General features: G+C 32.2%; 1 protein-coding gene across 1 annotated transcript in view; it reads right to left on the reverse strand.

Annotated features, from left to right (window-relative positions):
* The window catches only part of LOC108361890 (bromodomain-containing protein DDB_G0280777-like), a 44,680-nt gene that overhangs the window by 8,817 nt on the left and 19,251 nt on the right, over positions 1 to 16,612 (reverse strand). The window contains exon 3 of the mRNA XM_017614665.1: positions 10,366 to 10,787. Within this exon, the coding sequence (XP_017470154.1) occupies positions 10,366 to 10,787 (422 nt within the window). The remainder of the gene's footprint in view (positions 1 to 10,365; positions 10,788 to 16,612) is intronic.

Here is a 16,612-nt window from a genome sequence, read left to right on the forward strand (position 1 = left end):
CTTAAAATTAGAGTAATATAGACACTTCAGATGTAAAGTTTCAATAAATTCTGACGACTCCTTCCGGTTTTCGTAAACACCACAATCAGCAATGATTATGCCTCATTTGTCTTTCATATAGTAATGTAAAAAAAAAATCTTTTTTTTTTAATGGGTACCCGGTACCGAAAAATCGATTTCATTTTTGAAATAAGCATGGCTTAGACCTTTTAGGTGTAAAGTTTCAACAAGTTCTGAATACTATTTCGGTTTTTATAAACATATGTCTACGATGATTATGAGTTATTTTACCTTTTTATAAAATTGTAAAAAAAAAATTTTTTTAATTAAATGGTAACAGATGCTGAAAAACGTTTTTTTTTTCTTAAATTGCGGTGATATAGTCCTTTCAGGTGTAAAGTTTCAGCCCATTCTGATGCCTCCTTTCACTTATATCAACACATGTCCACAATGACTATTTTCATATAAAAATGCAAGAAATCTCGAAATGAGTAACCGGTACAGAAAAACCGATTTCATTTTTGAAATTAGAGAGGCATAATACTTCTAGAAGTGAAGTTTCAGCCAATTCTGACCACTTCTTCTATTTTTGTCCATCATTTGTATGGAGTCGCGGCACTGTGCGGCGATTGTATTTTTATGAGAAGCTGTTTTTCATGGCAGAAATACACTCGGAGGTTTGCCATTGCCTGCCGAGGGACGACCGCTGTTAAGAAAAAACCTTTTTTCTATTTTCTTTTTCGATGTTGATTTTACCAGGGGTTGAACCCAGGCGCAGCGACAACTGAACTGTTATAATAGGATCGAAAAAAAAATAAAATTAAAAAACAAGTCATTTTTAAGCAAAAAAACAAAACCGACTTCAATTCTCACATAAAAAAAAAATATATATATATATATATTTCATAATCCCATGATGGGAACTAAACCAGATTAGTATACTAGTATCAATAGAACTGATCACCTCCCCCTTTTTTGGAAGTCGATTAATAACGATCAAAATTGTATCGAAAAAATTTAAATCCAAAAATTACGATTATTCTTGACCAAAAAAAAAACGTCAAAAAATAACGGTTAAATATGATAAAATTAATAGAAATAGAAAACTAAGAAAATTTTAATGGTTAAACTATGATTTTTATTGTTACGGAGCCTTAAAATAAATTACGGCTTTAACACGAAATGTACGCTGAAATACTCACTACGCCTTAACTTATTTCCGGTGTTTCCTATCGGCCAAAGGTTTTTCAAATCATCTTTTTCTGTGGGAGTACATATTATAAATTTTAATATTCATGATCACAATTTCCCAAAAATATTTGTGCCTTAAAATGTCATTTAACAATTCCAACATAGTGAACACATAGTTTTAATAGGTATCCTTATAATGCTTATTCATGTGTATATATGTCATTAGTCTTTCGTCCATGGAATGTATTTATTTGTCCTCACTAATGCAGAAAGGTTGACAAGATTTCAAGAAATTTTTTCACTCAACACTACTGGAGATGTCTTAAATATTCTTCAATGTGGCCTACTTCGAAGCTGCTGCAGCAAACAGCTTTGAGTTGTACATAATGATGGAATTATTATTGAGGATGATTTTTGCTGTGCTTTCCTAAAGTGTGCTCTTTAGAAATAGTAACTTTAATGATAACAAAACAAAAATATAATCCAAAGCAAATTGGATATAAAAATGTTTGGAGGAAAATGCGTTTGCAAACGAATAAAGGTAAGCTTTAAAACAAGAATAAAAGAATTATAAAACAAAACAAAAAGTAAGCTGTAAAGAGTAAGTAAGTGTTGGAGAAAACAAAAGCGTAAGCGCATAATATAAAAACCTCAGCAGTTAACAGCGGCAAAAGAATAATAAAGTGAAAATAGTTCGGTAAAAAATATAAGCAACTACAGCTAACTCAACTTTACGAGTTTGCAGCCCCGCAGGCGTAAGAATTTCACTGCGTGCAAAATGATAAAAGAAAAATACATTTTTATTTCCACTTTGCAGACAAATAATTTTATATATTTCGCTGCAGTCGTTTTGCTTTAACTTTTCAACAATAGTATTTGTTGTAAGTATTTCCACGCTTCTTGCAAACAGTTTGGTTGCTTTTATTTTTTTTTTTTTTTTTTTTTTTTTTTTTTTTTTTTTTTTTTTTTTTTTTTNCAATTTGCCACTTTTCAATGTCTGCTAGCTGCAAATAATAAATACATACAAACATATGTATACTATATGTCAGTGCAATGCTTCGGTATATTTTCACAATCACACACACGCAAACATAACCTGTATATATATGTACATACAATTGCCAGCCTGCAGTCGTTGGCTCTCCTTCGACGGAAGTTAAGTAGAAAATTGTATAAGCTCCGTTGCTTGAATGTTTACGAAACGTATCCGTTACGTTTTTCAAGCGCGCGCACATATATACATACATGTGTAAATATCAACACAAAAGTTTGCCATTGATACAACTACTTCCTCAATTATTTCCGCTTTTTCTACATACTTAAGTATGTAGGTACGTACATATGTGTGTGTTTATAAAAAAAAACGATGCATACAAAATTTTTTGTTGGTATAAATATATGTGCATGCACTTGACAGCGCGCGTAAGTCGAGCTGACATTTTCATTTTACTAAAGTAAATATTTTTATTCTTAGTTTGTCACGCGCGGTCATGTTGCATGTACATACATATACAGTTGTCTACAAAATAATAGGAGTGCGATATTTTGACCAGTTTTGGCTATTTGTCTTTTGTTTATTTAATGTTTATTGTTTTTTTATAAAAGCCTAGCTGGATATACAACAAACACCATATAAATTCAGATTTTAAACTTTGTATAAAAATTATAAAAATTTTGCAATTTTTCACCCAAATTTCAAACTTTTTAATCAGAATCTTTAGAAAAAATTCTGGTATGCAGTTTTGTAGCACATTCAATTCTAGTCTGAAGAAGTGCAAGTTTCAAGCGGCTAAAAAATTCCGTTGATTTTTGGCAATTTTTTTGCTGGCAGTGTCCTCCATATAAAAGAAAATTGTCGACATACTTTGTATGGAAAAAACGTGAAACACCTTTAACCAAAAAAATTCTCAAAAATCAACGGAATTTTTTAGCCGCTTGAAACTTGCACTTCTTCAGACTAGAATTGAATGTGCTACAAAACTGCATACCAGAATTTTTTCTAAAGATTCTGATTAAAAAGTTTGAAATTTGGGTGAAAAATTGCAAAATTTTTATAATTTTTATACAAAGTTTAAAATCTGAATTTATATGGTGTTTGTTGTATAGCCAGCTAGGCTTTTATAAAAAAACAATAAACATTAAATAAACAAAAGACAAATAGCCAAAACTGGTCAAAATATCGCACTCCTATTATTTTGTGGACAACTGTATATATTCGTATATGTACATATTTATGTTTGAATATGCTGCCGGCTCAATATTGCAATGCAAACTAAATACATACATACATATGTATGTATAAAAATGTTTTCAATAAAAATATTGTCACTGTCTGGCCGTCGCTGCATGCATACTTGTTGCTGTTGGTTCCTTTTTTCAGTTCAAGTACGTTCCTACTATTTAATTTTGTTTTTTTCGGCGCTATTGATTTGTTGCGTCTGCTTGAAATACTTATTGTCACTACAAAGGATAAGCTAACTTTAGTGACGGATAGGGCAGCGTCCGCCCGGCGGGCATATTCGCGTGTACACACATACAACAAAAATGCTTTGACAGTGCTGCCCATCTCTGCTTTGGTGACTGAATGTTTCACCTAAAAGTATGCAATAATCCTAAATTATTGAATGTTAACAAGAAGAGATAGTCGGCTTGGGCTTTCGTTTTTAAGAGTATATAAAATCTTTAGAAAGCTTTTAAAAGCTTCAGAAGCGAAAATTGATATGTTTGTGACTGATTTTGGTGTCACTTGGGGATTTCCAGCTCTTGGTCAGGCTATATATTCTGCGAAAATCGGCGGCTTTTCTTGTTATTTTAAATATCACAAAGTTTTTTTTCGTTTTCGCTGTAGTCGCTTTCTTCATATAGGTGTTCATTTTAGCCTTTACCTTCATATTCGTCTTCGTATCGAGTGCATTTTCGCCGTCGTATTAGACTTCGCATGCGTCATCGTATTCTTTTTTTTTTGTATTTATCTTCGTCGACGCCTTCGTTTTCGTCTCCTTATTTGTCTTGGTCTTCGCAATCGTCTTGGCCGTTGCAATCATCTTCGTATTCGTCCTTTCCTTCGTGTACCTCTTCGTAATCGTTTGAGTATTCGTTTTTATTTCCGTCCTCGCATTCGAATTCGCCTCCGAGTTCGTCTTCCTATTCGTCTTCGGTTGGTATACTTACTCGTTTTATACGCGACTTCGTATTCCCCTTCGTATTCGTTTTCATATTCATGTTCGTATTTGTGTTCGCTTTCATATAGGTATTCGTTTTCTTCCCTTGTTTTGTCTTCGTTTTTATATTGGTTTTCGTGTATTCTTCGTAATTGTGGTATTTGTAATCAATCGTCTTCCTAGTCGTCCTTGCATTCCTTTACGTATTCTTATTCGTCTTCCTGCTCGTTTTCGTATCCGTCTTCGTATTCGAGCTCATCTTGGTCGTTGTAATGGTCTTCGAATTTATCCTCGGTTGATCTTCGTATTTGGTTTCATATTCGGCTTCATGTTCAAGAACGAATATACGAATCAAATGAAAATGCGGAAATAATTTGTTCAATAAGAACGACCACTGTAAAATCTTATGCTGCTGCCGGTGACCCAGGATTTGTTTTTTCCAAAATCTCCAACAATATTCGCCCGTATAACTGCTTCTGACTTTGTGGTGGAATCTTTAGACTATTCTCTAAGAACACCCGTTCACTGCTGTATTGTTCATCATAACCGTATTCTTGCGTGTGGCAGCCTACGTTCAATGTACGAGGGCAGCACACTTAGGCTGTTTTTTTTACGTTAGTAAGTCGTTACCTAGTTCTTCATAGAGCGTTCCTGATACCTTTACCAGCGCCGGCTCGTTTTTTTTTTTATTTACATTTGCTTACACTTTGAGACGGATTAATCTTCTGCAGCTTTTAGTTTGCATCCTCCCGTATTGTAGTCCCTGTTGGCACATTGGCATTGCAATCGCCTGCAGAATGGCCTCATCTTCCGCAATTAAAACAAAATTTAATAATTTGCTTCATCATTTCATTCGTCACATCCGGTGATAGTTGTGTCGTTTGTTTTCTATTCCAGTTTGGAGTTCCTGCCTTTTAAACCGCATTGAATATTTTTTTAATGAATTCAAACTTTATATATAAAAGTTGTAAATCAACTTTTTCACCATTCACTCACTTTTTGCTCCATGCGTTTGCTGCTAAATACCTGCATACCTACATATATGTATATTTACTGGTATATATTTGTATGACTTCCCTTTCTAACAATTTTCATTTTAGCATTCCATCATTTTCTGTAAAGATTATTCTGCAATTGAACGTCGCCGGACCTTTGAGTACATATATATTTGAATATTTTCGTTTCTTTTCTTATTGGCCTTGCTGGAGCAAAAGCACAGCCAACGGGGCGTATACGCAACCTCCGTTTGATGCGACTGCATTGGGATTGGGCAACAGCAGCTGTATGAGTACATATTTGATGGGTTGAAGGAAAGCGTCTGTTTTCTGTATTGTATGCGTGTATGTATGTCCGCAGTCATGCAATTTCATTATTGCAGTACATTTGTGCGTGTGTATGTATGCTGATGTTTACACATGCACGTGTGTATACAAATGTTTCTGGCATTAAGTGCTTGGGCAAAGGGTTGATTTAATTGCTTGGAAAAGAGTTTTTGTGGTTAACAGTCAAGGTTTTCACAATTGTTCGTTATGTGTGTTCGCATACACACATACATACACACATATATCCCTGTAAAGAAATTGGCTTTACATTTCGTACTTTGTGACATACTTTCGCACTGAAATATCCGTACAGACAGCGGCATTGTTGTTATTGCTATGCATGTGGATATGTCACAGCAATGTTTTGAGGAATGCAAACACACATTTGTCTCTGGTAGTTATTAAATTTTTGATTGCTTTGTGATATGAAATGTGAAATATTTGCAAATGTAATGCAATAAAAAAAAAATGCAAAACGAGCAATTTTGCAATTCAAAGGCATAACTCAATGTCGATATCTGCATAGCAAATTTCTTTGTGCAAACGAATAAAGAGATTGATTATAGTTTTTAAAATATCAGAAAATTAGTTAGAATCGAATTGTGATATTTCAAGAGAGAAAACGATTTTTGTGCGACACAAAGCTTATAAATCTTCTACACATGAGGCATTCTTTGTCAACGGGGGGCCCCTTATGTATTTCTTTAATTCAAAATAGCAAATACAAAACGACGGCATTAATTTTTTAAATTTGTTGAATTTGCCATATTGGATCTGGCTATTTGAATTTTAAAAATTTATTTTTATTGTCATAATCAGCAACCCCAAGAACCCCTGAGTAACAAATTTCATGTCATACAATAATATTTTAAATTTTTGGCCGCCATATTGGATTTCAAAGAACGCCACATATTAATTTAGAAGTAAATATTGTTTCCTAAATTCAAACCCTTTAACCGATTTCTTTTTTTAACTGAACCAATTTTCGAGAGAGGGAGATTTCAGTTGACGAAGAATACCCCATATACATTAGGGTGGTCCTTAAAATATCAAGATAATTGGGCACCCTTTCTTTTGTTATCCAAAAATACAAGAAACGCAGATCCTGGAAAAAGTTTAAAAAATTTATAAAAAATAAATTCAAAAAATATGTAGAGTTCATCAGATTTCAAGTAAAAATTTTGTCGAATTTTTATGGTTTACAGAAATTGTATAGGCCGCTGCTATTGTTTGAAAAAACAAATATTTTTTTTTAAATCGCAAAAATTCTAAGAAAATCCTCCTTTGACCAGCAATAACTGAGGAAGTTTATGAATTTATAAAAATGAATTCCAAAAATATGTAAAATTCATCAGATTTCAAGTAAAAATTTTGTCGAATTTTTGTGATTGCAAAAAAAACAACAAAATTTTCAAACCCTAAAACATGTTTTAAAAGTTTTAAATATTCGAGGATGTCTTTATTTCTAAGTAAGAATAAAATAAAGGGCTGCCCCCATACAAAATTTAGATGTTAATATTTTTTCAGGACCACACTAATGTGTAGAGATGTGCAGATGTCACTATCATTCCTAACTGAGTTTCGTCATGCTATCAAATTTCAAGGAATTCGCGTAACTTGATCTTTCGACAAAAAAGGAGTTTTACCAGGATAACAAAAAGGCGTGTTTCCCCTTCCCTCAAACTAGTGCAGAATGTCATAAATAGTACTTTGCGATGAGATCTGAGCAATTCGCTTTCTGAACAGGTGATATGTTGATATCAGTCTTTGATTTGGAAGTTAATTTGACAACATTTCCACTGCACTACTCTGTACGAATCGAATCGATTTCAATGCACCTACCCTGAGCTCAAAGCCGATCAGTTCATGTGAATCTCATATGTAATATATGTATGTATCTTCCTCATAACTTATCAACGTTAAGTAAAAGTGGCATCATACGGTTTTAGGCACTTTACTAAATGCCGACCTTTCGTCAGTTCATTACAAAAAAAAAAACACCAAAACAAATAAGCAATTTAGTCTCTTCTAATCCCATTTGGTTTTTAGCAGTAACTTAAAAACCGAATTTGAAAATGTGTTGCTTTCATCGGCATATATGCATACGCGCGCACATACATAAGCAATAAATCCTCAGCTTGTTTACAAGCAAACGAAACCTACTGTATTACTTATCTGCTAAAATCCACAAAATAAAATCAGAGTTTTCTACTTCACATCTAAATGCATTTGTGTGATTTTTCAAGAACGTTAAGCCTCTGCATAAGTCACTTGCCATGTGCAAAATTTCAGCTACATCTTCTCAAATTGCTCACATGAAAATCTGCACTATGCTTGCACTATATGAGCCTGTGCATGTTTTTTGAGTATATATGTGTGTGTGTGTGTGTGTGTGTGTGTGTGTTTGCGTGCCCACAAGCAACCACAATTGTAACAAACAACTGCAGACAAACAAACACTTCTCAAATGATCCTTTCAGGTTTTTCCATTTCTTTGGCTTTATTGTTGCAACTTACAAAGTTGCAGCAACAGCTGTGTCCTATGTTTGTGTTTGTCCGGCGGTTACTATGCAGTAGTTATACATACATATTTGTATGGATATTAGGATGCCTCACCAACACCAAAACCAAAAAAAGTGCTGCTTTTTTTTGCCAAAAAAAATAAAAGATTTGCCTTCTTTGTTTTTGATATTTTTAGAGACTTTTCGAAAATTTCTGTGATTTTTTCCGACTTTTCCGGAATTTTCTGTTGCAAAAGTGTATTTGAATCGTTTAGTAAATGCGTGAAAAATAAAAACCAAAAATTAGCTGTGTCCAAAAAAGTTCTGACATACTTTGCTCTGCAGGATTTTCCAAACTTTTTCGAAGCTTTTTGGCATTTTTCGCGAACTTTTAAGATTAATTTGCGACGTTTTTCGGTAGTTGTCTGCACATTCTGATCAAAAAGTACATTTAAGTCATTTTACGAATTCCTGAAAAATTAAACGTAATTCCGGAAGCTTTCCTGTAGGTAAATAGTGCTTTTTTTAAGATTTTCGTGATTTTACGTGAATTTTTGGGATATTTTCGGTATTTTTCGGAATGTTATTGTTATGTTTTGGCAACGGTCTGTAGAAAAAATGTACTTAAGGTCTTTATTTAATGGCTGAAAAATAATTACCGTTAGATTTTCTGTCCAATTAAAAGTTAAAGGACTTACAGGCTTGCGAAATTTTTTCCACACTTTTCGAGTACTTTTGAAATTTGTTCGAGACTTTTTAGGATTTTTGTATGACTTTTCGGAATATTTGGAAAGTCTTCGTTATTCCTTCGGAATTTTTCGGAAAATGTTTATACAAAAAGCTAATTTTTGGTGACGTCCGAATTTCTCAGAGTCTTGCATTTTCTTCCATAAAAATTTTGTTGACATATTTTTTAAATTTTTATAAAATTTTTAAATCAGATTTACGCGTATAATATTTATGCTGCATATTTATAAAAAATTTATGAATATTAAACAAACAAAAGGACAACTGTACATACCGAGGAACAAAAGGGTCTGCTAATCAAATGACTGTGAGTGTACATATGTATGTTGGTGGAGAGTAAAAAAACTTGTAAAAAGAGTCCACGTTTTATGACTTGCTTTGAGAAAAAGAACTGCTGTCTGTGTGTTTTTTTTTCGTTGTTGGTGGGGCGAGGCACTTTAGTAAATATCATTTCAAATGTGTATATGTACATAGGTGTGCGCGTAGTTGTGGTGAAATTGCAACAATGTTGCTGCAGCAAATTTGGAACGAAATGCGCATGCTGCCAAAAATTCGTTAAGCCAACTGTTACTGCATTAGCAACAATAATAGCAGCAACAACACGTGCGTGTAATCTCTAATACTGAGTGTGCAATGCAGCTTGTTACTGCAACATACTACATTGCTTTTGGTGCTTTCCTGTTTTTTTTTTCTTCTTCTTCTCTGTGTAATACCATAGTCACATGTTTTTTCCGTAGTGTGCTGGTGTTAGTGTACTCAAAATGTACTACCACTCAAACACGATATTTGTACGTACGAAAAAAAACGTCCGGAAAAACGCAAGGCTGGGAATTGAAATGAAGTGAAAGCACCCGATTGTGTATGTAGCTGTGTGTGTGTGTGTGTGTGTTATCCATGTATGGGTGTGTGTGTGTGTGCAACAGCTTATTGAGGCACTCAAGTGTGCTAATACACACGCCTACAAACAATGCCAGCGCTACTTGAGTGCAGCAAACGGGATGCTCGTACACACTTGAACGACAAATAAGTTTTCAGGTTTTTATACATACATACATATGTATTTATATATGTATATGTATATATTTAAGTGTGTATGCATGTAAGCACTTATGCAAGTAAAAGTACATACAAGCACCTACTTGTTTGTATTTTTCTGCTTGCTTTCCGCTTGTTTATTTGCAGTTCAGCGTAGAAGCGGCACGTGTGCTTATTTAACCCTCCACCTACCCCTTTGACTGTGCAATTGATGAGAAGAGCATGGGGGAAATATATTTTGTAATGTTTTTAAATAAAATAAAGGACCTTACTAATTATACTGCTGAGGACTTAATTTCATACCATTCTCAGAAATTTCTTCCTTTCAATACTAATGATTTAGTTCTTCATTTCTTTGTATTCTTTTCACATACTTGTTAGTATCCCTTGCCGGAAAAAAAACTTTTACGAGTACGACTACGATTATGATTAATATGTATTATGATTGCGATTACGATTAGAACTATGATTATGACTATGACTTTGACTTCGGTGTGGTGAGCATGATTATGATTAAGATTATGCCTATGAGTATGATTCTGATTTTGTTTATGACTATGAATGCGATTATGATTATGATTCTGAGTACGATTATGACTATGATTATGATTCTGAGTACGATTATGACTATGATTATGATTATAATTAGGCTTATGACCATGATTATGATTCTGATTACGATTATGATTATGATTCTGATTACTATTATGATTATGATTCTGATTACTATTATGACTATGATTATGATTATAATTATGATTATGACTATGATTATGATTATGATTTCGATTATGATTACGATTATGACCATGATTGTGGTAATCGTAATCACTAGGGTTACAATATAATGACTACGATTAGGATTCACATTACGATTACGTTTACTATTACAAATTCAATTACATTTACGACGAGAATATGTACGATTACGCTTACGTATACAATTACAATTACAATTATAATTACGCTCAAGACTACGATTACGATTCGAATTAGGAATTCGATTACTGTTAATATTACGACTACGATTACGATTACATATGCAATTGTAATTGCGATTACAATTACGCTGACAATTACTACGATAAAGAAACCTAGACACTTACATATATATTATCGATATATATTAGTAAACCAAAACCACAACGATGGCGATGGCTATTTCGATTAGTTTTATCGGTAGCATTTACTTTGTTTATATCGATAAAAATTTTGTTAACAACATGGTTGACTTTAAAAGTATCGATTACAATAAAATTACCGGTAACAGTATCGATAACGATATTTATTACTGGATCAAGTAAAAGTTTTTTCGAAAATTAAAAATTTTGTAATTTTTTTATTATTTGGAAAATATATATTTACAAAAATTGTGCTGGTGTTGTTTTAAAGGTGATATTTGGAGATACATATATATATAAAATTGACTTAAGAAAAAGTTCGAAAATAAGAAAGGCAGAATTTTGAAATTTAAAACATCTTAAAATATGAACTTTTGAAATTTGAAAAAACATTTTTTTTTACAAACTCTAAATTAAAAGAAAATGTAAATTAAATTAAAACTGCCAAACATAACTTTATTTAGAGTTTACAAAAAATCAAAGTTCAAAATTCATATTTTAAAAAAACCAAAAGCACCTTCTTCAAAATTTCAGTGTATTGTATCGGACGATTCCAACCATGATTTGGCATGAATTGACCCATATATATACACATACATACATACAGTCAGCGTCAAAAATATGAATACCCTGACGTTTTGATGATTTTCTTTACTAGCATTTTCACCAATTCTTTTATTTTTTTATGAAAATATAATTCATTCAGAACCAGCAGAATCAATTTTTTCAATTCAATATAATTTTCAAAATTCAAAATAATTTTCTAAGAAATGGAATATAAAAGTTGAAAATTTTTTGATATTTCTTGAATTTTCCCGAGTTCTACATGCAATTGGAAAATTGATGCTGCTGGTTTATGCTGGTGCGTGCACTATATTTCTATTAAAAAACAGAAGAAAAATTTGTTATGCAAAATAAAGATAAAGAAATGTCAGGGTGTTCATATTTTTGACGCTGACTGTATACAAAAACGTGAATTACAATCAGCTCAATAAAAGTCACGCCAGTTTCATATATGTATTTATGAACTACAAAAATTCTCTTGACAATTCAAATCAATAGATACTCGTATTGAATAAACTTAAGATTTGTGTAAGTGGCGAAAAGTATATCAGAAAAATAAAAGTGCGTAACAATCACGACAGATGTTCGCAAGTTAATACAAATACAAAGCTGCAGAATATGCTCTTAACAAAAGAAAGGAATGAAAAAAATAAAAATGAAAACCGAACCATTTACTAGGGTGAGACTAACAAAAACGCGAGTATTTTTTACTTTTTTATTTATTTTATTTGCGTAAAGTAAAAGAAAATTTTATCTACCATGATGCAAAAAAGCTGCTCAAAGAAAAAAGTGAAGAAAGAAAGTAGAACTTGAAGTTGGGATATTGAAAAATAGGAGATCAAAAGAATTCAATAGGAAAAAAAAATATGAAAGAGCTATGAATTACAGGAGTATGGAGCATACTTTTAGGTGCAGCTGCTGCTGCTATGGAGAGAAGCGCAAATACGAGTTAACAAGTTCCCTTCGATTTATGTTAAAGAAAATAGTAATCATAATATAATGCCTTTATATTTGTACTTTTACTATGCGAAGAAATCTTTTATTTACCCTAATACAAAGCTGAAAGTCTGTAAGAAGTCAAAGGACATCACAGACATCAAATACAGCCAACAAAAACAGAAGAAATCCAAAATACTCTATAAAAATATTCGAGGGCATAAAGTCAAAGTGCAGATTAAAGACAAGCAACCGGCTTTAAATTCACAAATAAACGTAAGACATTACGAAACGTTTCCCCCCCCTTTCGTGGAGAAGCATTCGTTTGCTTTATGGTCAACAAGTTGAGCGTCGCCAAGCCTTTGCAAATGCCACAAACAGCGCTTTTTGATTTATAAATTTGTATGTATGTAAACATACATACATATATGTGAGTACAACACGCAAACATCTACAAGCATATATTAAAATTTGTTGCTTTATTTGCCTGAATTGCGTTGATAGCATCAAAGGATTTTTTTAATGTGTTTTGAAATATTTTTCTTCCGGGTGAAGGAAATGGAAGATGTCGTCCTTTTTCACCCGTTTTTTTTTTTATTGCTTTTGCAATTTTATAGCCATTAAAATTCCTCCGCTCCTGTATATTGGTATTTTGGTTGATGGCAGCAGCGGCTGTCAAGCGCAGCGCAGCCTACGCCAAGTGCTGGTATTCGCACAGTTTTAAGGCGCAAAAAGGATGAAGACAAAGACTGGGTGAAAATAAAAAAAATAATTGCGCCTGGTTTCACTTACATACATATATGTATGTATGTGGACACATGTGAATCTTTTGCAACCGGGCGTGAGTACGTGTGCCAGAATGCGCCAACTTGCAAAAAAGCAGAAACATAAATCATTCTAATTTTATCGAAGGATAAGCAAATTATTTTTAAAAGGACTTGCATTTATGGGGTTATGCATTTGAGTTAATTTTTTTTTTTCTTGAGGGTGAATTGCTTTTATTTTTTTTACTTGCCACGTGACCAGCACACGTGCGGTATTTACTTGTATTGCAAAGCGAGGGTGTTAGAAATGTGAATATTTGTAATAAGGCAAACAAAAAAATCCTTTTCTCTTTAAACAATAAATGTAGATATTAGGCTGCAGCACTCTTCGTGCAAAAAAAAATCTGTACGATTTTTCCATCGCAATTATAAAATCTATTATATTTTAAGACGTCCACCAAAATATTTCAGAAAAGTATTAAGATTAACCTGAGTTTGATCGATTTGAAAATACCTCCAAAAATCTAATTTTTTTAAACAAAATTAGTTTTTAAAAATATTTGCTCTAAAACGTCACTTCAGGTGTTAGAAGAGTTTAAGTGTACAGGGTCTGCATAAAAATGTTTAAAAATTTGAGCAACAAAAACAAAATAATTAAATTTTTGGAAGTATTTTCATCAGTCCAGCTGACGTAAGTATTAACGTATTTCAAAAACATTTTGACAGAATTATTGAAATATATTCAAATGTATGATGTTGGTGGAAAACCCACAACTATTTTTAGTGAGGCACCCTAATGTATGTGTATTTATTCATACAATTTTGTTTTCTTTCTGCATTCATTCAAGGTGAAATAAAAGCGAAGTTTTTATGTTTGTTTTTTTACCAGAAATATTCCGGAAATAGTTGAAGTTTATTTTTCAGTCCAAAAAACAAGTAGCATCTCTAAAAGCCCTGAAATTTATAAAAAACAGAGGCACACCGAAAAATTCCAAACAAATAGAGAGTCCCAAAAAACTAGGAAAAATCCGAAATAGTCCCAAAAAAAATATTAAACAGACACCGAAGATTCGCGAAGCATTTCATTTTACTACTAAGCTAAGTTTTGTCATTTATTTTAGTCCTAAAAAAGTCATGAAAAAGTCCCGCCAATTGCCGAATAACTTAACTTAACTAGCAGCTTATTATTTTATTGTCCGAAAAGTCCTGAATATACCGAAAAATTTCTAAAAAGTTCCGAAAAGCCCCACTGATCCGAAAAAATTCCGGAAAATTCTAAAAAATTATGAACAATTCCGAAAAAATCTCAATACCATGCCCAAGTGGCAGCTTTTACATTTTATTTTCTTGTCCGAAAAGTCCTGCAAGATCCCGAAAAAAACTGCAAAACCCCCACTGGTCCAGAAAAAGTTCCGAATAGTTCTGAAAAAGCACGAAACTTTCCGCACGTTCCAAAAGAATCAGTTTAAAAACATATAATTTTAACACCAAGCCGAAAGCATAAAACACAAACACAAAGACAAAGGCAGAAAAAGTTCCAAAAAGTCACCCCGAACCCCGAAAAATCTTGAAATTTTCTCAAAGTACAAAAAAAAACCGAAGTTAACCGAAAAAATCCCGAAAAGTGCCGCTGTAAACGCAAAAAGTTTAATAAATCCGAAAAGTATCGCACAAAATTAAATATAAAGTATCCAGCATAGAGCCACCTAAAACTGAAAATTTCAGATAAAGACTCAGAAAATTTCGAAAAATCTTGAAAAACAAAATACAAAGAATCCCGATAACACCTAAAACAAATCTCGGTAACTCTCGAAAACATTTGAAAAACGAAAATTTGTACGCCAAATAATAAAAGCCACAAAAAAAATCAGTTTTTTTCTGCTCAAAATAATGTAGCGAATTCTATCGCCATATTCGAAAAATCAGAACAAAAACTTTTTCATTTCAATTCTTTCAATGATTGCAAAACCTAAAAACATTTTTTTTTTCAAACCCTTTAATATAGCTTTTTCTGAAACCTTAAGCATAACTAGTTAAGTTAATTGAATATCTTATATGTAAATACACGTCGATGGCGGCAACTCTATTCGACTATATTTTCGATCAGTGCATTCCAAAGCGGCTCTATTTTATTGGCAATACTGTAAATTTCGATAGCTATAGTCAAATAATTTTAATTACGGCGATAGGTGGCAACCCTGATCAGAATGTTTGTTATTTTATTAAGTTTCCGCAACCATTTTTCTTTTGTTGCCAGTATTTCATATTTATACTAATGTTTTTTACGTACCGAAAATTTTTCAAATATTTATAATTATGTACTTTCATGCATGGTAACCTTATTTTTTAATAAACACTCCAAAACCGCTTTCGTTACAAATTAATATTGCATATCTTTTTCGAAATTTTACATATCGTAATTTTGTGAAGTAATTGTATATGTTTACTTCTATAGTTGGCAACCCTAATCAATTTTAACATTTTGTATTTTTGTAAACTCAATTAACTTTGTCCTTTTTCTAATATTGCGCACATGAAAATTTGGAGCTTCTCTGTCTGGTGGTAACCCCGAAATTTTTTTTAATCAATCCTTCTCAAGTTCGTATCGTTTGAAACCATATCTTTGCAATAATTTACATACCAATATTTATTTAAATGATATTAATTGCTTCGTTAGGTGGCAACCCTGCCCAAAAAAATAATATTTTTGAATCAAGTTTTTCCAAATAAATTTTATTTGACACCGATAATGAATATTTTTTTAATATTTTACATTGCCAAATTCCAAAAAACTCCAATTATTTCAATTATTTATTGAATGACAACCCTGTTTAAAAAATTAATTTAAAATCAAATTGTCTTACACTCCCAGGTGCTACTAATAGTCACACATATCTTTTTCGATATTTTACATACCAAAATTTATTTAAATAAGGTGGCAACCCTGATAAAAAATTTCTAATTTGTAATCAAAGTTTTTCAAATCATTTTCGTTTGGTACCAATATTGCACATAAATTTTTCAAGGCATTAATTTCCATGTCCGTCAGTAAAAATTTTGGGTCCTTTGGAACCAAGCATGTTTCTTCTTCATCGGCATATTAATTGTAAATTAAAAAAAAAGTAATAATAATCGGCTCATTATTTACACACAAAGTTGAAGACATGATTCCCCATCTATTAAAATATCGATGCATATATTTTTACGGTTAAGCACCTTCCTGATACATATTCACAAAAACAAAAAATTTCCTTGCAAGTTCAATATCCAA

This window comes from Rhagoletis zephyria, unplaced genomic scaffold (genome assembly GCF_001687245.7).
Source record: "Rhagoletis zephyria isolate East Lansing unplaced genomic scaffold, Rhagoletis_zephyria_1.1 Rzeph_scaffold_00875, whole genome shotgun sequence".
Taxonomy (NCBI): Eukaryota; Metazoa; Arthropoda; class Insecta; order Diptera; family Tephritidae; genus Rhagoletis; species Rhagoletis zephyria.